The sequence below is a fragment of the Gastrolobium bilobum genome, unplaced genomic scaffold, assembly GCF_033153095.1.
Source record: "Gastrolobium bilobum isolate Gb01-03AN ecotype WA unplaced genomic scaffold, APGP_CSIRO_Gbil_v1 utg3981, whole genome shotgun sequence".
NCBI lineage: Eukaryota > Viridiplantae > Streptophyta > Magnoliopsida > Fabales > Fabaceae > Gastrolobium > Gastrolobium bilobum.
In genome coordinates, this window is record NW_026898638.1 from 454,392 (window position 1) to 479,562 (window position 25,171).

At 36.0% G+C, this 25,171-nt stretch overlaps 2 protein-coding genes across 4 annotated transcripts; both read left to right on the forward strand.

The window, feature by feature from the left end:
* Positions 1-616: 616 nt before the first annotated feature.
* On the forward strand, positions 617-10,040 carry LOC133317947 (uncharacterized). 3 transcript variants are annotated; one of them, XR_009752407.1, is made up of 4 exons: positions 617-1,536; positions 2,418-2,509; positions 6,425-6,698; positions 9,907-10,040. XR_009752407.1 is itself a non-coding variant. In XM_061519852.1 (3 exons), the coding sequence occupies exons 1-2, from the start codon at positions 667-669 to the stop codon at positions 2,472-2,474; spliced, it is 927 nt and encodes a 308-aa protein (XP_061375836.1). In that variant the 5' UTR covers positions 617-666; the 3' UTR covers positions 2,475-2,509; positions 9,907-10,035. The 3 variants fall into 3 exon arrangements, 1 of the variants encoding a protein (XP_061375836.1); XR_009752408.1 differs by lacking the exon at positions 6,425-6,698 and adding an exon at positions 8,611-8,699 and having other exon boundaries at positions 9,907-10,029; XM_061519852.1 differs by lacking the exon at positions 6,425-6,698 and having other exon boundaries at positions 9,907-10,035.
* Positions 10,041-13,378: 3,338 nt separating this feature from the next.
* LOC133317931 (3-hydroxyisobutyryl-CoA hydrolase-like protein 1, mitochondrial) lies at positions 13,379-24,249 on the forward strand. Its single transcript, XM_061519832.1, has 14 exons — positions 13,379-13,534; positions 13,630-13,710; positions 14,280-14,348; positions 14,474-14,537; positions 15,717-15,796; positions 17,505-17,588; positions 18,682-18,766; positions 19,351-19,436; positions 19,536-19,657; positions 19,949-20,009; positions 22,825-22,923; positions 23,468-23,569; positions 23,648-23,689; positions 23,918-24,249. The coding sequence occupies exons 1-14, from the start codon at positions 13,394-13,396 to the stop codon at positions 24,035-24,037; spliced, it is 1,236 nt and encodes a 411-aa protein (XP_061375816.1). The 5' UTR covers positions 13,379-13,393; the 3' UTR covers positions 24,038-24,249.
* The last annotated feature ends 922 nt before the right edge of the window (positions 24,250-25,171 follow it).

Below are 25,171 nucleotides of genomic sequence, written 5' to 3' on the forward strand. Positions count from 1 at the left end.
GTTATGAATTAAATAATTGAATATCATTATAATTTAAAATTTTGTTCAATATCAATGAAGTTATTTCGTCCTTTATTCAAACTAACTGAAGAATAATACAATTGGATAGTTATAGCATGTCCCGTAAAGGAAATTGGCAGGAGTGGAGCAAATGAGGTGCTGACTGGGCTGCCATTCCCGTCACTGTGGTTGACGATTTTGGTGCCGTTGGGTTGCTTGACGCGTTGCTCTGTTGTTGTCAGACTTAGCTTAGGTGGTATGGTGTGCCGCCAGTGTTTATGGCGAGACTGAATCCGTCAGTCAACTTGACGCGATTGACTGCTCTATAATGAACATACTTTTCAATTGTATCATCAACTGGAGATACTTTTGAAAATTGACCGTAGTAAAGTCGTTTTGCCAAAAAAGAGTAAACAAAAAAATATGAAGAATATGAAGATATGAGTCTCATCTCTTTGTGAGAGTGAAAAGATATAAATTTTGTTATTTAAAAAAAAAAATTTCCCCTTTAATTATTATTAATCATCCAAAACTGAATGTCCTGTGCTTGTAAAGAATAAATCACTTATAAAAAAATAATAATTTAAGACACAGTTGAGTAACTTGAGTTGCACAAGATCGCAACAATTCCACTCCTCTTTCTCTCTCTCTCCGCCGTGTGCCGCTATGGACGACCCACCGTTGCAAAAGATCGCAATTTCCGGCCCAACCTTAGCCTCCATCATCCAACGCTTCTCCACCTCTCCCTCTGCCGTTGACGGCCTCCTCTTCGGCCACGTCACCCACGTGACCCCACTCAATCTCTCCGACGACTCCGCCACCACCGCGGCGGACTCCCCCACCCTCCTCGCCACCGTCACCGGCTTCCTCTGCTCCTCCACCTTCTACGACTCAACCGGCGCCGTCCAACCTGTCTCCCTCCGCCGCCTCCTCCACCTCCGCTCCTCCCTCCTTGGCTGGTTCTCCGGCCGCCGGAAAACCCCCCTCCGGCCCTCAATGCACGAGTTCTCCGTCACAAAATCACTCTCCTCCTTTTCACAGCTATCTTCCCAAATCGAAAACGCCCCTGAACCCTCGAATTTCAACCCCTGCGTGTTCCTCCTCTTGGCTTCGCCGCAACCGGACCCCACCGGCCACGTCCACACCCACGAGTATCGCGCCTATCAGTTCCGTGGCGGCACCGAGTCGTTCGAACCCAAATCGCTCGACATTGTCAACATTGGCCCCGCCTTCCGCGGCCATTATGGGTCCTTCAGCCCTAATTCGCCGTTCCCAGCACTTGATTGCGAGCTGCGGGGCTCGCCGATGAACGAGGACGATGACGAGCGGTTGAGCCGGATAAAGCAGGATTCGAAGTATCAGAAGGAGCTTGATGAGTCTGCTGAGGGGTTTGATGTTGGGAGATTGAGAAGGTTGATTGGTTCCGAAGCCAAGAATTATACTGAAGGTTTGGAGGATTTGTACGAGAAAATGCTTGTCAAGATTGAAAATTTGACTAGGTCGGTGGAGAAGAGTTCTGCTAAGGTTCTTGAGCAGGTGATTTTCTTATTGGTCAATGTTGAACAATTATACTTACTACGATGATGATGATCAGAATGTAGTGGTTTGAGTTGAGGAATTTGCATGTGGGTTTTTTGTGGGGTTAGTTATTGACTAAAAGTAGATTAAAGTACAATTGGTTTTATTTAGGAATATGTTGTTATCAACTAGTTTTTTTTGCTATTTTGTAGAATGTTTTGTATTCTGGAATCAAGTAGAACCATGTTTGTGAGTGGTTTTAGAATCTAGATATATGGTATCTGCATTGTCACTTATCATATGGATCGGAAAAGATTTTAGATAAGGGACTAGTTTGGATGCTATACCTTCCTGGATGAGTATAGATTGGTCCAAGGTATCCTTAATAAATGGGAGCTCAAGCTTGGAAAACTCAAACTGAGTTCCCCATGCCGGGGGCCTGTAACTGTCCAAGCCAAATAGTGCCAAGCCTAAGACACATTGAACCTATACTAGGAAGGAGCGGTTGATTTTGTAACCCTTACTCTTTGCCCCCAAGCACGATACAAGCTAACTGTCAACTCTCCCTTAATGAGCAATAAACACTGAATTTAAACAAACGACTAGAATAGCCCATAAATGGCAGCATAGTAAAACTGAATAGGCATATTCATCCATATCGTACTATAGCTAGACTGAGTTTGGTATAATCAACTGAGCATATCCTACTATAGCTGGACTGAGGTCAGCATAATCGTTCGAGCTTAGCTTGGCCAGTAGAACTTTGTTGTGAACAATTTCTTTCTTTGACTATATTGAGAATTGAAAATTAGTATTTGGATTTTGTATTGTCTTGATAGAAAATTATTGAACTTAGTAACTAACTCAAGATTGGTTTTTCTTTCATCAACTTTGAACAGGAAAATCATAATAGGAAGTTAAAACACAAAATTTTGAGATCTGCTACACCAGAATAACTATATCAATGCTGGCAATCCCTTTTTTCTTTCAGGTAAGCTTTGTTTTTAAATATTGTATTTTTTAAACTTTTCGATTCTAAGCAATCTTGAATAAGTAATTCCTCCAATGAATAGTAGAGCAGACCAGTTATGTTTCTCAATTGATTCACAATATATTTATCTCTCTATTTATACCAGTTTGGTTGTAATAGATCTTAAGCAGCTCTATGGTAGTAGTTCTTAAGTATTCCACTTTGCACGAGCAAAGCTGCATCAATCAAATTGAACTATAAGTTCCATTTTTATATGAAGGGAACTTTCTGCTAGATCTCTTAAACTTTAAGGAAACATAGATTTCAACTTCTTCTGTGGTGTGCAATTTCTCGAAATATTTTTAGTTTGTGGACTTCATTTTTTAAACAATTTGAGTTCCAAGCCACAGAAGTAGTATCTATTAAGCAATAAAGAACTGACACCTCAAGAAGAGAACCCTTACCATACTTTAGTGCCCCTCTTTTAACTGACAAGTTGGGTAGTACCAACGATGACACTTGGGCATCCGATATCAAGCTCTGGCTCAATGGTCAATAATATGTGGATAACCTCACTACCAAAGCTGACATGATGCCAGCTCTGTGGTTAGGAAAAAATTTTAAATGCAAATTGCGGCATGTCGCAGCCAACCCCGAAAAACGCTTCAGCGCTATAGCGGGTTGTGGTTGCAGAAATAGCGGAAGAGATATATGACAAAAAGAAATATTTTTTAAAGGCAGAGATAACAGAAGTGACGGAGAGAGACACAGATAGACTAAAAATCCCTTAAAATTTTTCTGTTACACATTTAAATTTAGGACAAAATTGACATTTTGCCTTATGACATCAATATGGCCGTGATTTGGCCGCAAATGCGATTGCAATGACTGCTATGGAGTTCCGGTGCGGCACGACGCGTTTTCTTGCGGCAAGGCACAACAACATCCATACGGCGCGGCTCGTGGCGCTATTGCGGCACAATTAACTACTATGGGTTAGGATGGGCAAAGATTGATGCCCAACTATGTAGCATCATCAAAACCACTATTTATCCTTCCTTGAAGTAGGTCTTTGGGGCCTATGTCACCTATGAATCAGTTTGGGCTCAGGCAAAGTCCTTATACCAATGATACTCAACGCCTCCGTGGGGTTCTCATGGTGTCATTGCTCCTTGGAGGTTTGACAGTTCTATGTCTGCATGTTTGGGTAAAATTTGTGGAGCATTTGAGCAGTGGAGGGTGGTCAGAATGGGGGATCTGGAAAATTGGGATTGGCTAGACTTGGGAGAGCTTTGAACCTCTCTAACGTTCAGAACCTTTTATTATTTTCAGTTTTCTTTCGCTTTCGTCTTTTGTCTTTAATTCTGGAAGAGAAGTTATGTCTATACCCTCTATTTCATTTTTCTATTTTCTGGTCTACTGTACTGTCATTGGTGAACGTGGACTGAGAGCCGTCTCTTACTATAGAAGGTGAATTCTTCAATTTGATCTTTTCTCTTGGTTTACATATCTATCAAATATCAGTAGCTAGAAGGGTCAATCCTAGGCTTTCAACTCGCTATTATGCTCTCTTTGAGGTTATTTCCCGTGTAGGCAAGGCGACATATAAGTTGGTGCTGCTAGAAACAACTAAGCTACATCCCGTATTCCATGTCTCCGAGCTCGAAAGGGCTATAGAAACCATCCAGCGGAACCCAAACTGCTTCATGGCCTGGAGATGGAGGAGCTTATTACTTTTACCCCAAAGGCTATCCTAGCTTTATGAGAAACTACTAGCCAAAGGAAGATTATGACTGAGTGGTTGATCTTTTTAGAAGCACAAGCAGAAGAAGAGGCTACTTGGGGGAAAGAAAGTAGCATCAGAAGGCATTTTCCCAACTTCTGCCTTGAGGGCAAGGCATCTATTAAAGGTGCTGGTATTGATGGGTCATCGAAGTCTTGGTCCAAAGTCCCTGAAGTATATTCTCTAGGCTTAAAGGCAGATAGAGGAGGGAGTGCAAATGTAAGTGGAGGGAAAATTAGTTATGGAAAGAGAAACTGGATCTGAATAAGGAGCGAATATTTGGTGGACCCGGCTCATGTGAGCCGGGTAGAGAGAAAGGAGAGGAGAGAGGAGAGAAAGAGAAAGAAGAAGGAGAGAGAAAGGGACCATACAATTAATTTCCCTGAATAAGAGAGTTAGTAAGGGGACAGAAAAGGAATCTGATGTAAAGGGAAAGAGTGTTCACGTAGGACCTTATGTCGTATATTTTATTCTTAGGCTTTGTGCCTTGGGCTAGCCGTAGGAGTTTCCTTCATAGTTGGGAGCTTCTGGTATCTTTTCTGTAATTCCTTCTCATTACATAGTAATAAAACTCTTCCCTTTTGCTAGATAGGAATGGGTTCCTATCATAACATGTCACAGGATGCACAAAATTGGGCATTAGTGATGGATTTGCCTATGATTTGCAAACAAATTTGTAGTGCAATTTTAAGGAGACATAATGACTCTGCAAATCAAGCTAATGCATATTCTTATTAAAGTCACACGTGAGAATCATAACCATATTTCCTTTGTATTGGTCTCTCTCTCTCTCTCTCTAAGGAAAGTCTCTATTTCATTTACACTTACTAATGTTACCTTATTTTTTCTTTATTTTAGAAATCAATTTAAATATTCTGTTTATAAATGAAATTTTTGATTTTTGCTTCATTTCATTTTAAATATTTATATTAGTTCTGACAGATTGGAAATAGATAGCATCTCTATTTTTATATTTCTTTGGCTAACTTACACATAAAATAACTTCAAATGAATGACTTTGGAGGATAGATTCATACAATTGTGACTTCTGTGTATTTACACCTACATCTGCATTAAGAACTTGTTACTCTGGCACTCTGCTGCTATTTATGGCTATCCCATTAATGACATCAAGCATTCTGCTGACACCAGAAATATACTCTCTAGAGATCTAAAACTCTGCAGTTGCAAAAAAGGTAGGCTTGCCATTATTTGCCCTTCAGATGTCAAGCATATCTTTAATCTTTTACATAGTAATTATATGTATTGTTTGGGCTTCAAGTGGCCAGACTTACGAGTAACAGAGATGGAAAGACTTATAATCATCATTGTGTTAGGTGATGATTAATGTTGCGGATTTATATTAGCAATTATTATATCCCATATTCTTGATTAGTCTTTTGTGACAGACCTACTATTTGATGACTTTCTTTTTACCTGATTAGAATCACTGAGCTGTAGAATCTTTCCTTATCAACCTCTTATATTTTGGCCTTCCACATTAGAATACATTCTCCATTTTTTATATGATTCTATTTCTCTTATTTATATTTGATTGATACAAATGACACTTTCTTTCTTCACCTCTCTCCTCCTCCCTTTTTGGTTTTGCTATCCATGACATGGGAACACTTCCAAAAATATCTTTGATGTTGGAACATGAAATTTTTGTTTTTATTTGAAACACAAATTAATACTATTAAGAATAATTCAGTATCTTACTTAGGCATCTGCGTGTCCAGTTTTAGAGGGCTTATTCTAGTTGTATTCTGTAGAACACGTGAAATAGGGGAGTGATTTTATCACATATCTCACCGGGCTTCTTTGTGAGAATTGTTATATGAAAAGTTGATAAACTGCTAATGCAATCAAACTGAGATAGAGAAACAAAATTTCATGTCCAAAGCATTTTGGTAGCGTTGGGTATGAAACAATGTGACCTAGGTTTGAGCATGCATAAAACTGAATAAAATCGTGGTTGGCTCCTGCAAATAATTGGTCAGATTACCTATCTCAAGCAGCTTCATGAAACTCACTGATGTTATGGTTATATAAAATAAATGTTCAACTTGTATCCATGCATTGCATTATGACTGAGGGGGCATGGTCAATCATAATGTTAACAAGCTTATATTTTCTGATGCACAAAGCAGATAAGCAATAGGCAATTTTCAGCCTTCTGTGTCGACCCGGATCATCAACAGCTTTTTCTGGAATCACCTGAAACATGAGTATACCTGTTTGGATTTGGTGGACCTGTGATATATATGCAGTCCAGCTATTGTAGATGTTGTATTTTATCTTTTGGTGACTCTTCAAGATGAAGAAGACAGTAATTGTGCAGGGCGGTCAAATGATTTGATCCTTCTCAATACAAGAAAGCTCTGATGTTTTCTCTCCCTATCCTGTGGCATATATTCGTTCCATGTAATGATATGCCAACAGTATTCTGTATTGTATTACCTTTGCTTCTTTTATCCCTCTATTGAATGATATATTTAGCTTTAGTTGTTTAGTTACTAGCAGAGGTCACTTACAAGAGAGAAATGAAATCAACATGTGTTGCTTTATTGTTAAATGGTTGCAAATCTGTCATTCTACTCAAAATATAGAATGTTTCTGATATGTTTCGCTTCTGAAACTATCCTTCCACTGGCAGATATTCGGCTTGGGGCTTGCTATCTTTGCAGTCAACGATGAACTTGCACCGAAATTGACACCTGCCTTATTTTTAAAAATGTTGGGTTATTACAACACTTAAAATTCTAAATCCAAACAACTAACGCTTTAGCTTAATGCTGTTTGATTTCATTTTCCATAACTTCTTTCTCTGGAAAGAAACTATAATAACCCTCATTAGTAATTGTGGATTTAGTATTGAAGAATAATTAGAAGTAAAAGAAATAAAGTCACCTTTGGTGAAAAATGAGTTAAAATGACAGTTAAGAGGTAAAAATACGGGTAAATAAAGTTATCCAAAAAGTGAAAGTAAAAATAGAAATATGACTAGAAAAATATTTTAGTCCATTGGGTAAAGTTTGGTTATGAATGGAGGTGTGTAGATAGATAAACCTTTACCCAGTTGGATTTAAGTTGACCTATATAAGTGAAATTTCAAAAAAAGTTACTATTCCTTCTTATTTTCTTCTCGCGGACGACAGTGAGGGAGGAAGAGAATGAGATTTTGAAATCCAATCTTCCAAGGCTCATAACTTGAGCTAGAAAACTCCAAATCACTCCGTTCCAAAGCCAAACTTATAAGAAATTTCGAGAAGAATCCATTGGTACCAGTATTTCTGAGTGGGTTTCATTGTAGAGAGAGATCCTCCTCCTCCAAGATTTCGGATTTCATGGATAATGGAGATTTTGATGGAGCTTGAAGCCATGGGAGCTTGAAGTAAGCTTCCCCCCTTCGTCTAGTTAAGTTTATGTTGAGAAATCTTGGTTTTCTTTTAGTTTTGAGGAAGATTGAATCTAGGTTTTCATTTTGAAAATTTGGTTTGATTGAGCATGTTAGAGCTTGATTCAGGTTTAGCTCATGTTGAGAAAAGTGTTTAGATGAGAATTTTAACGGTGAAAATGTATTTTGGAAAATTAAAAATACCGTATTTTTGAATAGTGTCGTATACGTGAATAGTGACGCATACATGAATAGTATTGTAGAGATGAACAGTGTCGTATATATCAATTAACGAATCTTGGATTAGAGGTGTGTGATAAGCTTGAATTTGATGGAGTAAAGCATTGAAATCATGAAGTTGGCATGATTTCCTTTATGTGCCTCTTAGCCATTTTCAAAGGAAGTATGTGCTATGAGTTACTGTTTTACAAAGCGAGCATACTTTTATGCGTGGAATGATATTCTAAGGTGTATGGACCTTCGCTTTGGTGAAATAAAAAAGAAAATAAGGTAAGCGCCTTTGTATGGCCTTAAAATGAGTTTTGGCCATTTTCAAATGAGGTATATGTTCGGAGATATTGTTTCGCAAAGTGAGGATACTTATATGCGTAAAATAATTTATATAGGTGGCTAAGCTTGGGTTTAGGCACTAGACAAAGAGAAATCTTATAGCTCCTTTGTAATGGGCATTCGGCCTTAAATTGGGAAAAATAGGCTTTTAGGTGCTAAGAGGAGTAATGAGTGTTCTAAAGGCCTTTTGGGACTATCCTAAGACTAAGTGAATATATGGAATTTTGTGGGGATTTGTTGAACAAAGAACCACTCACTCATGACTTAATATGATTAAGTAAAAAGAAAATAAACAATAAAGTGTGTGTCTTGTATATTTACATAGCATTATATCATTTTATTGAGTTTTATGTTGAATTCCTTCTCTAGGTGTACCTAGGGACTGTGAACGTTTGGATTCTCGTGGAGTATGATAAGTAGCTTGTTCTTCAAGTAAGCAGATTGTAAAGCTCAAAGATGTAAGCTCTATGTTTATGGGGTTCGCTCCTACTTTGTGTTCCGCCATAGTGTACGGACTGTGGTCAGGTTGTATGATATGTATGAGATATATGATATAGATGCATTCATATAGAGCTATATGATAATATGATATGTTTTGTTTTGATGTATTTACTTTGATATGTGTTAATATGATATGTTTTGTTATGATATGACTTCTGTAATATGATTTCTGTAACAATATCTGGCCATTGATTGTATAGTACCCGGATGTTCGCTTTGGGGTCCTCCCTCGGGACTGATGGTGTACGCCTTTGATATGTTCTGGTTCCGCTTTGGGGTCCTCCCTCGGGAACACGTGCGTTGATTTCCGCTTGGGGTCCTCCCTTGGGAATGACTGCGTACGCCTCTAATATGTTCTGGTTCCGCTTTGGGGTCCTCCCTCGGGAACACGTGCGTTGAATTCCGCTTGGGGTCCTCCCTTGGGAATGACTGCGTACGCCTCTGATATGTTCTGGTTCCGCTTTGGGGTCCTCCCTCGGGAACACGTGCGTTGATTTCCGCTTGGGTCCTCCCTTGGGAATGACTGCGTACGCCTCTGATATGTTCTGGTTCCGCTTTGGGGTCCTCCCTCGGGAACACGTGCGTTGATTTCCGCTTGGGGTCATCCCTTGGGAATGATTGCGTACGCCTCTGATATGTTCTGGTTCCGCTTGGGGTCCTCCCTTGGGAACACGTGCGTTGATTTCCGCTTGGGGTCCTCCCTTGGGAATAACTGCGTACGTTTCTGATAAGATATGTGTATATGTTTTGTTTGGTTATGATATTTGATTATATGACATGTTTTATGGGATATGTATGATGATTTTGTAAATGATATTTGTTACGTACGTTGATTTCCGCTTGGGGTCATCCCTTGGGAACGATTGCGTACGTCTCTGATATAACACGTTTTGTTCTGATGTGAGTATTGTGATGATTTTTGTAAAAGATATTTGTTACGTGTGTTGATTTTCGCTTGGGGTCATCCCTTGGGAATGACTGCGTTTGTCTTTGATAAGATATGTATATATGCTTTGTTCAGTTATGATAATTGTTTATATGGTGTTTTGTATATTATGTATCTGACTGTCATGCAGGAAGTGAGCCCAGGGTATGGAGGGTTTTCCATAAACCTGGAGTTTACTAGAGATTCGTCTCTAACCCCGTTTGGGGATATGATTTCAGGAACACAGTTAATTGAAGAGCCTCATGGGACAAGGACACTAACCGTGGCTAGAGGTACTAGTATGAGGATGTGGAGTTCTGGGTGGTCGGATGCTACTATTTGTTTTAGACGTATTTTTGGAGAAGATGTATTGTTGCATAGTGTTCATATTCGATACTTGTATATTTATGTATTCAGGCATGATGATATGACTATGTAGTATTCAGTTATGTTATGTATTGGATTGCATGCTATTAGATTTGTGGCACGGAGCCAAGTTCAGCATGCGCCCATAGATGGGTATCTGAGTATATTTGCATGACTGGTACTTCTGGAAATATATATTGTTTAAACTGTCTATCAGGAACTCTTGAGTGTGGGATTGGAAAATCCCCAGTTGTCCGATTTACAGAGGTTACTCTGTCCGATTTTCGTCTCCGTAAAATAAGAATTAAATTAGAAGAAGTATGCAATGTGATATGTCATGTGAAAAAGGATTAAAGAAAAAGAAAAAGTTAGTTCGTATTTTCGTAAGTTAAGTCTTCCGCTGTTTCTGTTTGTATCATATGTATGTTAATTGAACCGGCTCGAGACGGGGATGTTACAAAGTTCAAGTGAAGAATCACGACGCAAAATTGAATGCAACAAGCGAAGTCCAATTCCTTATTAGAATACTCTTTAAGGACATAGATATGATTATAAGGATATATTATATATTGCATTGCACGAGCTTAAATTATTTTTAAAGTTGCAGATTTTCAGTTTGCATACTAATTATGGATAGAACTTTCAAACATGAATGAAAGATGTTTTAACATGTTTTAATCTTATGAACATCTTTGCAATAGCCTCTTTTATGTTTCTAAGTGTGGAAACATGTTTGGATGAAAAAATGATGAGTTTGGGCAAAGTTCTTAACCTTTAGTAAAGTTTGGAATTGATTCCCTACTTATGGGAATAAATTCCCTCCCTAAAGGGGATCAATTTCCTTATACTTAAAAGGTTGGAAATCGATTTCTCTTGCTTGGGAAACAATTTCCCTTGCACTAGAAACAAAATAATGACTATACACGGTCATAAATGGTTAGTTTTTGGTAAAATCACTATATATATGTATTTCCTGTTGGTCTAAACAAGTTTGATAATCATTGTTACTCATTTTAAGGATATTTTGAGTGTATTTGCATTATCTCTTACATATCTTTCAATATCTTCCAAACATCATACATATTTGAGCTCATATTGTGAAAATTTCATATACTCATAGTGCTTTAAGTTGTGTATTCATCCACACTTTGAGAGTATATATTCATTTTCAAACATATTCCAAACTGAATTTTTGGATTGACTATAGTGAGGCCCAAAAGTGTAAAGGTTTCCAACTCATATGAAGTTTGAAGCTTGTTATAGGATTTCCAAGCACCCGCAAACTTGAAGATTTTAAGGTTTTCAAGAACTCGAAAGCTTAGAGGTTGTAGCAGTTTGTCAAGTACCCGTGAAGCTTGACCATTAGTAAAAAATTTGATCAAGCAACTCTATTCTAGACATAGGTCATAAGTGATTGTAATCGAATGAGGATAAATCTTAGTTTGAAATCTTTTTATCCTTTAACTTTTTTATTCTTACATCAAGTCCTTCTTTGATTCCTTGTATATGCTAATGTAGGCTATTTAATTGTTAGAAATTATGTATCTTGCTTTGCTTGAATGTGTTGAAGATCTTTTCAAATATCAAAACAGACATGAAAAGGTAATTAAGAAACAAGAAGGGGACATTTATTAAAAATTGTTATACTCAATTCGCTTCTCTCTTAAATATGTAAGCCACATTCTTAACAATTATTAAAAAGAAAATCAGTTTAATTTAAGGAAAAAATGTGTGTCATTTTAAAGGATGTAAAACTGTGTCATTTTAAGAGACAAAAAGAGATAGATAAAGGAAGATAGAGAGTTGACAAAAAATAAAATAAAAGTGTAGGACTGTAGGTTCCACCTCTTTATGAGAGTGAAAAGATATAAATTATGTCATTTAAAAAGATAAACATTCCACACCAAAAAAAAAGATAAACATTTTTTTCTTAATTTACAACGAAACATTAAACCAGTTCAGTTCGATTTTTAGTAAAAACGAACTGAATCACTCAATGAACACCTTTAAATATTGAATCCACAGCAATGGCTGAAATATATTGAATTTTAGGCTTCAATTCAGAAGCTACCATTTAGTCAAAAACAGTATTGTAACATCATCTCATATAATCATGAAACATGTTTATATATGAAAATGTATATTCTTAAATTATGATTAAACATATAACAAAGTGAAAAATTAATTAAAAATATATGCATAAACAACATAAAAAAACACAGTAGATATACTTGTTCCAAACACATTATTGTACCGTAGTGTTTGCAAATACATCATTAAACAAATTTTTTAGAATAATTAGTTGAAAAATGTGAAAAAGTATGAAAAAAAGAAGATATCTACTAGAAAATAATGATAAAATAGTAATATCATAAACTTTCCTATTTTGTATAATTTATAATGCAAGTACAGAAACGTCCTTATCCTAATCTTATTCAATTTTATACTTGTTAGTAGCCTGTGATACATTAATGAAACAAAAAAGTTGTTCGAAACTAGCGAAGAAAAAGAATATGTATCTAATGCTACAAAAGTCAAATGTCAATCAAATTCTTGTATATGTTTAAACAGAAAAATATGTCTACAATTACTCTGCAAATAAGTTATTTATATTTATTCTTAAAATAATATTATTTTAAGATTGAAATATTAAATTTTTTAATTATAAAGGCTATAATAACCCTGAAATAAATTAGAATTACAAAAATACCATGATTTATGCCCTAAAATGATGTCATGTTATTTTCACTACAAATAACTTATATGTAGTGACTGCAGAAAAAACGAACCCGTATTTAAAATGATAAAATGATAAGAAAGAATATGACGATATCATAATAATAAATTCAAATGCTGACTTTCCACCAATTTTTTTTTTCAAATGCTGACTAATATTTAATACAATATAAAAAGCGGTGAATCAGTTTATACTGCTGCGAGTTTAACAAATATTATACATATTTGCATCTAACATACTAATAAATTGGAATAGTTATAAGTCGATCATTTTTCATAAAAAGAAAATGAACATTAAATTTTGGGCAATATTACTCTTATGCAATAAGAATTTTTTTTTTATCTTATGTCCATACATCGATACTTGTGCCAATTATTTTTTATTATTTTTCTATTGGGCCCCGCTTTAAATTGAGTGTGTAAGAGATAACAAAATTTTTATATGACATGAGACTACAATTACCCTTAAATTTTTTATTAAAAAATATATAGATCAAGCAACTCAATCTCAATAGAAACATTAAGCCCAAAATAAGTTGATGCAAGCCCATTTCATTTAAATAAATAATTTATATAAAGTAAGAAAGGAGAAAGAAGGAAGGAGGTGTCTGAGAGAGAAGGAAAATGAAGATACAAAGCAGAAGAGAAGGGTGGTGGTTAGTAAGAAGGGTAGCACTGAGCCTTAACAGATTGAGTTACAGATTGAGTTACACAAACAGAAGCTTTTCTGTCTGTCAAAATGTCGTTCAGGATAACCACAATCAGGTCTCCCATTCACACACTCTTCTTTCTTTTCCTTATTATATTATATAATTAATTATTTGTATTCTCTCTCTCACTTTTGGATTCAAAATTCACAGGTTTTGGTTGAAGGAAATGGTTGCTCCAGAATCGCTATTCTCAATAGACCTTCTGCTCTCAATGCTCTCAACACTACAATGGTGATCACGCTGCTGATTTTTCCCTTACAAACCATTGTTATGTTTCAGTATCATATCATGTTCCTTTCCTCATAATATCGTTTTCTGTTTTGCGATTTTGTCTCGTTTTGCTATGTAGTTTTAGTTTTCACTTTGGTTTTTGTTTCTATTGTCTAGTATCATTATCTTTCTGCCAAGCATAGCCCTAGTTCAATGATTCCAATATTAGCTTCAGACTCTAAAGGTTTTGAATTTGTAATCGCTCAACATCTTTTGTTATATGATATTTCTTTTTTCTTTTTTTTTTTTGTGATTTCATACTCCCCGAGGGTTAGTAGAAATTGTGCTAATAAGTTTTTTTTTTTACTCACTCTGAAAAAATAAAATAAAAAATTTAAATTTTCTATGTTTTTATTTATTTTATTTTTTATCATATACATATATATATATTAATCTTACTTATTTATTATTTTTTTCTTAATTTTTTATTACTTTTATATGTCTTCATCGACCACCCTTCCTTACTAGTTTGAGAAATAGTTTGAGATAAAGGTGTAACGTGCTTTTACATGATACTTTTGGTTTCTCAGGTGAATACACTGCATAAACTTTATAGGAGTTGGGAAGATAACCCTGATGTTGGTTTTGTGATGATGAAGGTAAATATATATTTTCTATTATCTTTTTGCCCTTTCTAGATATTTTACATCCAATGTTAACAATGATCTCGTCTACTCATATCACGTGTATGCGAGACTCAACCTATGTTTTCAATTTTCTTAAGGGCAGTGGCCGGGCATTTGCAGCTGGTGGAGATATTGTTACGCTTTACCATTTGATAAACCAAGGTAAAATATCAAGAGTAAGATCCAGATGATGAGATTCCACACTGAATCTTATTCAATGGTCTTAGTTTTCTTCTTCTAGAATGTATGTTTATTCATTCACTTTTCAAAATGGTCATGAATATTCTCAGATAGTAGACCTCAGGAAGTATCAACGCTAATGTGGGGTGACATGATATGAATTGATGCATTTAAATGCCTTGGAAATTAAGATACAATATGGTTGATATCCTTAAATTAAATGCAAATACTAAGAGCTTAAGCTATTAGGTGGAGTAGAGGCCTTGGAATTGTCTTATATATCTAACAGTTGATAAGAGTTATAGTGTGTTGACTTTTGAATTAAAAAAAAATATAAAATGCTACAAGCAACAACTGTTCCTTGATTAGTTCAATGCCATCCTCTCACTCTTCTCAATCTGGATTTTGCTTATCTACTCTGTGCCTTCCCAAACTAGACAAATGCAGTTCATCTATTTTCAGTTTAACCTTTTATATGTGTGAGCTGATATCTTCATTTGCATTCTATGCTCCTCATGGTTATTTTATCTCAAATTATCTTCAACATATCTGAATTTGATCAAATTTTGTAGCCTCTCCTAATCTTTTAGCTGATTTTTATTTGTTTATTATTTTTTGGGTAGCTCTCAAGCTTTAGATATTTGAAGAGCTTATAAAAGTTCAAGAGTTTTTTTTGGGACTACTGCATTAGATAAGGGAGGAGAAGAATTTAGTTTTTAACATTTTCAAGTTCTTGCATTTTCTGGTCTAGCAAGACCCAACTCCCAGGAGTGTTTGGTAATTGTATTTTTGCTGCCTAAGAAAGCTTAAGAGAAACTTTAGGTTGCAACCATACCTTAGGTTTAAGATTTTTCATGCAATTTGGTTTTAGGTATTTTACCACTGCTCCGGTTTGCCCTCTGTTCCTTTGTGACTGAAAGATCACGGGTTCGAATTTGGGAAACAGCCTCTTTACAATTATTTGCAAGGGTAAGGCTGCGTACAAGGATTGCCCTCATCCTACACTCGCTAGTCGGGTTTAATTGTGGAGTTTTTTTTTTTGGTTTTAGGTATTTTCTCCCTTGTAGTTTAAATGTGTATTTTTCTAGTACATTTTAGTTACTTTTATTTTCTTTTATTTTCATGTAGTTATTTTAATTTTTTTTCTTTCAATTTATGCAGGTAACATGGAAGCCTGTAAAGAATTTTTTAGAAGAGTCTATAGTTTTATATACCTGATAGGTACATATTTGAAGCCACATGTGAGTACGGCCTTTGGAGGCTGATAAATTATTTCTGCTCTCTTTTTTAGACAATAAGTGTGATATACTTATATTTGTTGTCCAAATTTTGATTCAAAAGCATTGAAATACAGATGTTTGCAAATAACAGTTGAATAAGATCTTGTTTCCATTGACTCTATGATCCCAAGATTGTACAAATTTTAGGACTATAAGCGGTGATGCAATGCATTTCAAGTGATTCCTGATTCTCAAACAAAATAATAGAATATTAGTATTCTGTGTGAATAACTGAGGAATAAATGTTGCTGATAACAGAAGAGACTTAGGCAACTGTTATAAGAGGATCAGGACTCATTCTTCAGGAAGAAAGCTTACAAAGAGTACCTTGCATTTTTAGGATTTCTGAACCCTGCAATGTTGATGGTTGAGTGATACAGGCCACCCTCACAAGGTATACAAGCGAGATAAAAACAGAAAGAATTGGACCTCTCATATTTTAAGTGCATCTACTGCTGACTCAGAATCTTCACATCAGAATGCCCAAAATGACCCCCAACTGAATGGAGGTGTGGATGATCAAATAGTTACAATAGAGAGGTGTCGAGAGTTGGTTAAATAGTGGAATGGGAGAGAGAATAGTTATGCAATTTGGAAATTATGGAATTTGGACTCTAGGAGAGCGTGGAACCTCTACAATTGTTTCACAAGTTTCTTTACACGTTCTTTCTTTTTCCTTCATTCTGTAATCTTTACTAGTAATTCCTTGTTCTGTTCGTTACTGTCTTGTACTGTTTCTTTTAATATAAATACAGAAAATCTGGAAATTCTAGGGCAAAAACTTGTGTCTTCTCTGTTATTTTCTTGTTCCTGATTGTTGGACCTTATCATTGAGCCTTTAGAAATATGTTAGATTCTGATTTTACAGCTTAATGACTGGGATTAATCTGCTAGTAGTACACTGTCTTAGTAGAATAGGGAGAGGATTAAAGGGTAGAGATAAAAGTAGAAGAACAAAAATATACTAAATGAAAAGCTTACTAGTGTTGTAATTAATACTGAACCCTGAACCTCTATTTTTACTGATACTATGACTAGTCTGTCAAACAGCCTTTATTTTGGGTACTCTACATGTAGCCATCTTTCTAATCCTATAACACTTCTCCTAATCACTTAGTTCCTTCTTAAATTTCTCAAACTTTTTTCTTTTCTATGATAAGTGATACTGTCTTAATGCACAATAATAAACACCATCTAGGAAAATAAATAAATAAAAGAAAGCTTATGCTTTCAAGCTCATACACAATAAAAATTCAAAAGGGGAAATAAGTTATGGACTGCTGAGTACAGTATTTTAGCATGGTTAAAAATTGCAAGCCCACAGTAGTAGCATGGTTAAAACAACAGTATTACTTTTATTTTACTAGTTTGTTACCAATAAACTGAAGTTATGCACTAACGAACTTCATGTATTGAAGGTGGCTCTTAATAGCATTACCATGGGTGGTGGGGCTGGGATTTTAGTCCCTAGGACATTCCCGGTTGCAATAGAATTATTTGATACATTTCATTTATATTTGTATATTATTAAATAAAATAGTACTGATGTGCTATTATCCCATTCATCACACGGGCTTCAAGCAAGTTGTTCCATAATCTCAAAGCAATGTTCATATTTACTAGTTAGTTACAATTAAACTGAACTTATTCAGTAATAAACTTCATGCAGGTGGCTCTTCTGAATGGCATTACCATGGGTGGTGGGGCAGGAATTTCAATCCCTGGGACATTCAAAGTTGCAACAGACAAAACTGTATGTAATATAGAAACTTTCATAAATATGTACACGATAAACCTCTTGCTCAAAGCCTCAAATCTACGTTGTTCTCATTCTTGTACATTTTCTTATTAGATCATTATTGAGCATTTTGACAAAGCATGAGATAGTATTAATTATTCTTGTGTTTACCATGGATGAATTTGTTATTTGGAAGTTAGGATTTGTGATTTGGGAATTAGGTTGATTGTTAGGAATTTGGGAATTTGTGGTTTACATATTTGGGTCATGGGAGGTCTTCTTACTAGTTGAGTTGGGATTCTATTTTTATTTTAGATTTGGAATTCTTTAGTATTTAAGTTGGGTTACTTGTCCTAGTCAGTTCCAGATACACATACATATTGGGTCTATAAATATTAATACTATTGAATGCTTGTTGTGGGCATTTAAGTTGAAGCATAGAGCTCTTCTTCCTTAGTAGTATTTTTTGATCTATAAACAGAGTCATTTATTAAGCTACTTATGGATCCAGTCAGTTCTAGATACATATTGGATCTTTAAATAGCTACAGTCTATGTAATTTCAACAGAATTCAGTGAAGTAGAATTAATGAAATATATGAAAAAAAAATATCTATTGGTGTTCTTTCAACTTAGGATTAGTGTTATGAGCATCAAGGTAGTCAATTGCTTGCGATAGCGCTATTGCGTTGAGACAAATGGCAGTTGTGTGAGTTCCTTTACGTTGCATTTTGGTTTGCGCTCAAAATTGCTCTCAAAACGCATTCCTTCATGTTGCATTTTGGAGTCGAAGCCATTGACAAATTGCCATCGCAGCTGCTATGGTTAACTGGGGTAAAACCTTGATCATTCATGCAAAAACACTTAAACCCAACCTCTTTTTTGATTCTCTCTTTAGTTACTTTGTCGCTCGATTATTTTAACTCACAATATGTTTGTGTAGCATGCTACAGCTGTAGACATAGACTGTTTGTGCTATGTGTTGTGTACTCTGTAATCTGTACACACCACACATAATAATTTTGAATTTCTAGAAGTCTGTCTTTACTTTGAATTTCTACACATGGTTGCATATGCTGAGCTTCATCATAACTTACCCACATTTGCAGATTTTCGCTACCCCTGAAGTTCTTATTGGATTCCACCCTGATGCTGGAGCATCTTTTTACCTTTCACATCTACCTGGACACTTAGGTATGATTATGTGTATGTATGCCCCATCTTCTGCTTTAAGTTACTCAAAATCCCTCCACGTGGATAGGGAGATTATATATTATTCATTTTAACGGAGATAATCCTGAAAATATTTAATGTTGTACTTGTGACCCTGGTATCATGCATTCGGAGGGGGAGGGGCAGGGAGTAGCAAGTTTTGACAATTAGATATGGCTTAGTTGTTAGAACTTAAGAATGTGTTATAAAACAATTCATTGTTCTCTTTGGTCAGGAGAAACTCCTCTTTGATAAACGTCTTTTTATATTCAAATGATAAAAGAGTCTTGTCGGTACAACAATCAAATTTTGATGAGAAATATAGTTCCAATGATTGAACAGATTTTTGCACTTCATAACTGCTACTTCATCACAAATTGATGGTTTTTCCCATTGTGAAGGGTAGTTAGGTATGATCAATGGTTGTCATTAACTCATTTAAGTTGGGATTATTACTGTAATTCATAGTAGAAATTTCAGTGATATGGAGCTGAGTTACAATTCCTTTTACTCAACTCTATCACTTCTTTGCAAGAGATGGTTTTATACGGTGTTATTGTATGCAGGAGAGTACTTGGCTCTAACAGGGGAAAAACTCAATGGAGTAGAGATGGTTACCTGTGGGCTTGCTACACACTATTCACTAATTGCAGTTTAGTTCTGTTAAATCCCGTTTGCTTGTTTTATTTCAATTTAAATAGGCTTTTCAGGCTCTATAACATTCAAAAACATTGTTTGTTTTGTCCTATAGAGGCTTTCATTAATTGAAGAACAGCTGGGGAAATTGGTTACCGATGACCCGTCTGTCATAGAAACCACTTTAGAACAGTATGGTGACCTTGTACACCCAGATAGCAATAGTGTACTACGCAGGTTTGACCTGCCTTACATTCTATCTAAGGAGAATCTTTATTTTTTTATTTTGGTAAAAGAAAAAACAAAGAGCAGAGAGAAGGAGCAAGGAAAAAGAAATTGAAAAGTACTCTATGCAGAAGAGCCCTTCATTCACTAAAAATGACCATTGGCCGAAAGCCAAGAAGACAATAAGAAAATCATCTGATGAAAATTAAGTTATCAGGATGCTCTCTTTTTGTTACTTTGTCTCTTGTATGTTTTGACTCACAATATAAGATAGCCCTTATTTCTACTTTTCATTTTCTTCAGGATTGAAACTCTAGATAAATGCTTTCGCCATGACACAGTTGAAGAGATTGTTGATTCTTTGGTGAGATTTGCATCTCTGTTTATATTCAGAGCCTTCAAGACAGTTCTATATTGAGAATTTCATTTGTTCTTCACATATTGGATAAGAGTTTAAAACTGGACTTAAGTTATTAAGTTTTTCACTTTTATCAAATTCTTTCCAAAGTTCATGAAAATGACAAGAGAACTAGTGATTAAAATAAATCAAGAGTAAAAAATATAAACACTAAAGAAATCCCCTCCAGTATTTCTCCAAGAACTTTTGCATTCATAGGTAATTACAATTTACCCTCCTGCGGTTTGACTCAAAATTACTTTGCCCCTTGGTAGTTTCCTCTATTAAATATAACCACCCTGTGGTTTTTCCTCATCAACTTTTCAACAAAAAACGTGTTAGAGCTGTAAAACAACTTCTTAATTGACTTAGAAACTTCCATAGAGAAAATCAAACATTCAAGTACCAAAAAAGTGAGGGGAAAAAAAAATCAAATTCCACATCAAGAAGAGTATGATGAACAAATGATCAAATTGTATTGAACCATCTAGTCCAAAAGTTTAAGCTATTGGAAGAATTACCTGTTTTGACAGAACATCCATTTGTTTGGGGGAAGAAGTGAGGGAATTCATGGCACCGTTGTTATGGAGAGGGAAAAAGAAACTTGGTTGGAACTTCTTTGGTTCCTTAAACAAAGAGTTCTGATGATAGTTCTACATCAAAAAATGAAACTGAAGTCAGAGTACAAAAGGGTCTTGGAAAGGCTAGAGATACATATTGTTAAAGAACCAATTCAACCCAAAAGTTTAAGCTATTGGGTGAGGCTACATTAATGGTTTTATATATTTCAACACGTCCCCTCACACGAGAGCTCACTGGGCTTGAAGGGTGGACAATGCACAGGTCCACTTACCTGTGCGAACAAAGAAATTCCACTTGAAAGAAAGTGGGGGGCGGCGAGGATCGAACCTGGGACACGAGGCTCTGATACCATGTTAAGAACCAATTCAACCCAAAAGTTTAAGCTGTTGGGTGAGGTTACATTAATGGTTTTATATATCTCAACACGCCCCCTCACACGAGAGCCCACTGGGCTTGAAGGGTGGACAATGCACAGGTCCACTTACCTGTGCGAACAAAGAAATTCCACTTGATCCACTTGAAAGAAAGTGGGGGGCGGCGAGGATCGAACCTGGGACACGAGACTCTGATACCATGTTAAGAACCAATTCAACCCAAAAGCTTAGGCGGCGAGGATCGAATCTGGGATACGAGGCTCTGATACCATGTTAAGAACCAATTCAACCCAAAAGCTTAAGTTTAAGCTTTTGGGTTGAATTGGTTCTTAACATGGTATCAGAGCCTCGTGTCCCAGGTTCGATCCTCGCCGCCCCCCACTTTCTTTCAAGTGGAATTTCTTTGTTCGCACAGGTAAGTGGACCTGTGCATTGTCCACCCTTCAAGCCCAGTGGTCTCTCGTGTGAGGGGGCGTGTTGAAATATATAAAACCATTAATGTAGCCTTATCCAATAGCTTAAGCTTTTGGGTGAAGCTACATTAATGGTTTTATATATTTCTACACATATAGAGATTTCTTTGGGGAATTGAAAAAAGAGGAGGACAGAGTGGATTCACTGGAAACCCCTTGTGAGGATAAACTGAAGGAATATGAGGTGGTTGAGAGGAGCACACCTACAATTAATTGTGGAGCAAAGGAGAGATCACATGGTAAGAAAGTTGACAAGCCATTAACAGCTAAAGTATACCTTGATCAAGTAGTATAGAGTGCGATCCTTGCTACCCCATTTCTAATAAAAATAAGTTGTAAAAGAGCTATCAAATTCTACAAATAAAGATGGCTTGTCTCACTTGTAATATTCTATAAAGAAAAACTTAGAGTCATAAGTGAAAAGTAGGAGCTTAAATGATGTGAACAAATCTGTTGTGAGTGAGGCTGTTGTAATCTGGCTAACTATATTTTTGCCAGCTGGGCATCATTAACATCTATGCACCACAGATTAAGAAGTGTTATTGTCCAATAAAAATAAATATAAGTGGGATGACTTGTATGGCTTGTGCTTGTATTCTGCCATGTGTAAGTTGAGAATAATGGTCTTTATATGAACTGTTTCCCAGATGTCTAAAAGGATAAGTGCCCCAGATTGCACATTGCTTATATTAGAGAAAATTATGAATGGGGATATCTAGATATTATTAGTCTCCCTGTCCTGTCCTGTATATTTATACTCAAGAAATAAAGACCAGTACAAGAAAGATAGGCTCAGCCCAACTATTTTCTATTACGTTACTGATGTCATTTTAGAATCACAAGAAAATTAAAGATATATTCATTTGCAATACCAAGCTTGTTGAGGGCTTTGTCAAGATATACAGAAATCTCTGTCAAGTTTTTTGTAGGAAGATGTAAATTTCTTATCCTCCTAGCCCTCCCTTCTTTTTCCTCTTTTCCAGATTTGTTTTAAGAGAAATCAACTTGTCATGTTGTAGGAAAATTACTGTTCATACCTGCAGATAGAAAACCTTGGTGGGACCCACTAAAAATATTAAATCAAAAAAATAAATAAACACAATCTCCATTTTCGATGTCTCTGCAGGTATGAACAGTAATTTTCCTACAACATGACAAGTTGATTTCCCTTGTTTTAAAAGGAGAGGGGGTAAAATAAAATAATGTGAAGGAAAATTATTTGTACCTGTTTACTGTTTTCTTATCTATATTGACGGCAGTTGGAAAATATGTTTTGGTGTCTCTTACATGTCCTCCTTTCTTTTGTTTGTGCGGGGGCTTGACTCTATGGTGAACATTTTTTCTTTTCATTAGGAAATTGCAGCAAGTGAAACAAATGATGCATGGTGCATTTCTACCCTAAATAGACTTAAAGAAGCTTCTCCATTGAGCTTGAAGGTTTCCTTGAGATCTGTGAGTTCCTTTTGCTTGTCTAAACCCTTTGAATTCCTGTTATTTTTGCTCTTCTTTTCATATAAGAAACTGCTTTTATAATGTAATTTTTAGGAAACCACCCTTTACTAAGGTGTATTAGGAAGTGGCATTGAGGATCCGGGCCTTTTAATGTAACAGTTTACATGAAAGGCAATCAAGGGGGAATTGAGACCTCCGGAAGGGAACATTGATATAACAGATTGCCAATGAGGCAATCAAGGGAATTGGGATATCAGTAACGGATTGCCAGGAGGCAATAAAAAATAAGGAGGGATAGTTGACCTGTATGGATATTAGAAGGGGAGAGAGGAAAAAATAGAAAAGGCAGGAATAAAGTAGAGAAAATTAAGGGAGAGTGCAGGTCTCTCGTTTCAGTCTTTATCTTCCATTGTAAATCAACCCATGGGTACTGAATCTACTGATAACACATTCATATTAGTATCCACAGAAGAGTAATATAGAGGGTTTACTAGATCTGAGTGTTTTATCCAGTATCTGTCAGCTATCCATTTAATTGGTGCAGATACAAGAAGGTAGATCTCAGACCCTTGATCAGTGCTTGTCACGTGAGTACCGTATGACTTTACAAGGAATATCTAAGCAGATATCTGGTGACTTTTGTGAGGTATTAAGCATTGTAAATTTCTGGAAATTGAAACAAACTTATTCTTTCTTAACGTTAGGTGATTTGAATTCATTTTAGGGAGTGAGGGCACGTGTGGTGGACAAGGACTTGGCACCAAAGGTACCAATTGTTTGCGTAAATTGCATTACCTTATCAAAATGAGACTTTTGCCTAATTGTCAATATGTCATCTGTCAATGATGGCAATTCTATTACAATTTTTTATTTCAGATTTGAAATTCATTGGCTCATTGTGATCAAATGTTGTTAATGGTTTTCTTCGCATTTATGTTAAAAAGCTATATTTGATATACAAATTTTTATTCGCTTGTCAATCAAATATATGCAGTGGGATCCTCCTACCTTGGAAAAGGTGTCTCAAGATATGGTGGATCAGTACTTTTTACCTCTAAGTGAATTTGAACCTGATCTAGAGCTGCCCACAAAAAATCGTGAAGCATTTTTATAGTTTTCCTTTCTCCCAAGGTGCTGGGAGCTTCCAGAATTAGACAAATAGATATATACCATTGGTATTTTGCAGGGCAATGGTCAAGCTTGTATGTTTTGACAATCTGATGGTAGCTTCTGGTGGATTACCACAATAATATGTAAGGTTGTACCAGCTCTGGATTGTGAAACTTTAGTCATTGTTTGACAAAAGTAATAACAGAATAGATATGCCATGACCAATTCTTAATGTATATCTTCCTGAAATTCTTTAGGGTGTGTTTGGTATAAGAGAAATTATTTAGTCTCTGAAAATCACGATTACTGGAAATACGATAGAAATTAAGTTTACCCGGAATGTTACGAAAAAGGTGTTTGGTTCGCCAAAATATTACCGGGAATATTGGGTAAAGATTGTTGTTTTTGTCTGAAAAATTGTTGTTCTCCTTTCCCTTCACGTTGGAATCATGATTACCATATTACTTTTGGTAATTTTCTTTGTAAATGATATTACTGGTAATTTAAGGATATCCGGGAATTGGGTTTGTTTACTTCTACCAAACATGACAATTTACGTTTACCAGAGAAGGTTTACCAGTAATCTTTCAAATACCCTTGTACCAAACACACCCTTAGGGTTACCCTAGAGGTGGCAAAGTGGGCGGCCCACCCCGCCATCAACCCGCCAAAAAATGAGTCAGCCCGCTCCGCCCCGCTTTTGAAAGTGGGCTGAAAAACTCAGCCCGCTCCGCCCCGTTTGGCGGGTTGGGCGGGTTGGCCCGCCAGCCTGAGCCTATTTTACACTGACCTTCCTCGGCCTGCCTATTCCCGCCATTAACCTGCCAAAAAATGAGCCCGCCCCGCCCCGTTTTTGAGATGGGTTGAAAAACTCAGCCCGCCTCGCCCCGTTTGGCGGGTTAGCCCGCCGAACCGAGCCCGTTTTGCTGGCTCTGCCTAGCATATTTACTTGTCGTCCGGCTCTCCAATTTATGTGAATGATTGATGACTATATGGATAGAGCTAACACACTTTTATTTTAATTTTTTCAGGAAATATTAAACGCATTAATTTGTTTAATAAATGACATGAATTCTTTGGTCTAATTTACTATTTTAGCTTGTGATAGGGTTGGTTTATATATATATATATATATATA

Bases quoted from the DNA above. Each gene is read 5' to 3' on its own strand.
- LOC133317947 (XM_061519852.1), top strand. From the start codon at position 667: ATGGACGACCCACCGTTGCAAAAGATCGCAATTTCCGGCCCAACCTTA. The intron at 1,537-2,417 runs GTGATTTTCTTA...AACTTTGAACAG, and splicing joins CTGCTAAGGTTCTTGAGCAG to GAAAATCATAATAGGAAGTT.
- LOC133317931 (XM_061519832.1), top strand. From the start codon at position 13,394: ATGAAGATACAAAGCAGAAGAGAAGGGTGGTGGTTAGTAAGAAGGGTA. The intron at 13,535-13,629 runs GTCTCCCATTCA...CAAAATTCACAG, and splicing joins TTCAGGATAACCACAATCAG to GTTTTGGTTGAAGGAAATGG. The intron at 19,437-19,535 runs GTTTAGTTCTGT...TTTGTCCTATAG, and splicing joins CACACTATTCACTAATTGCA to AGGCTTTCATTAATTGAAGA.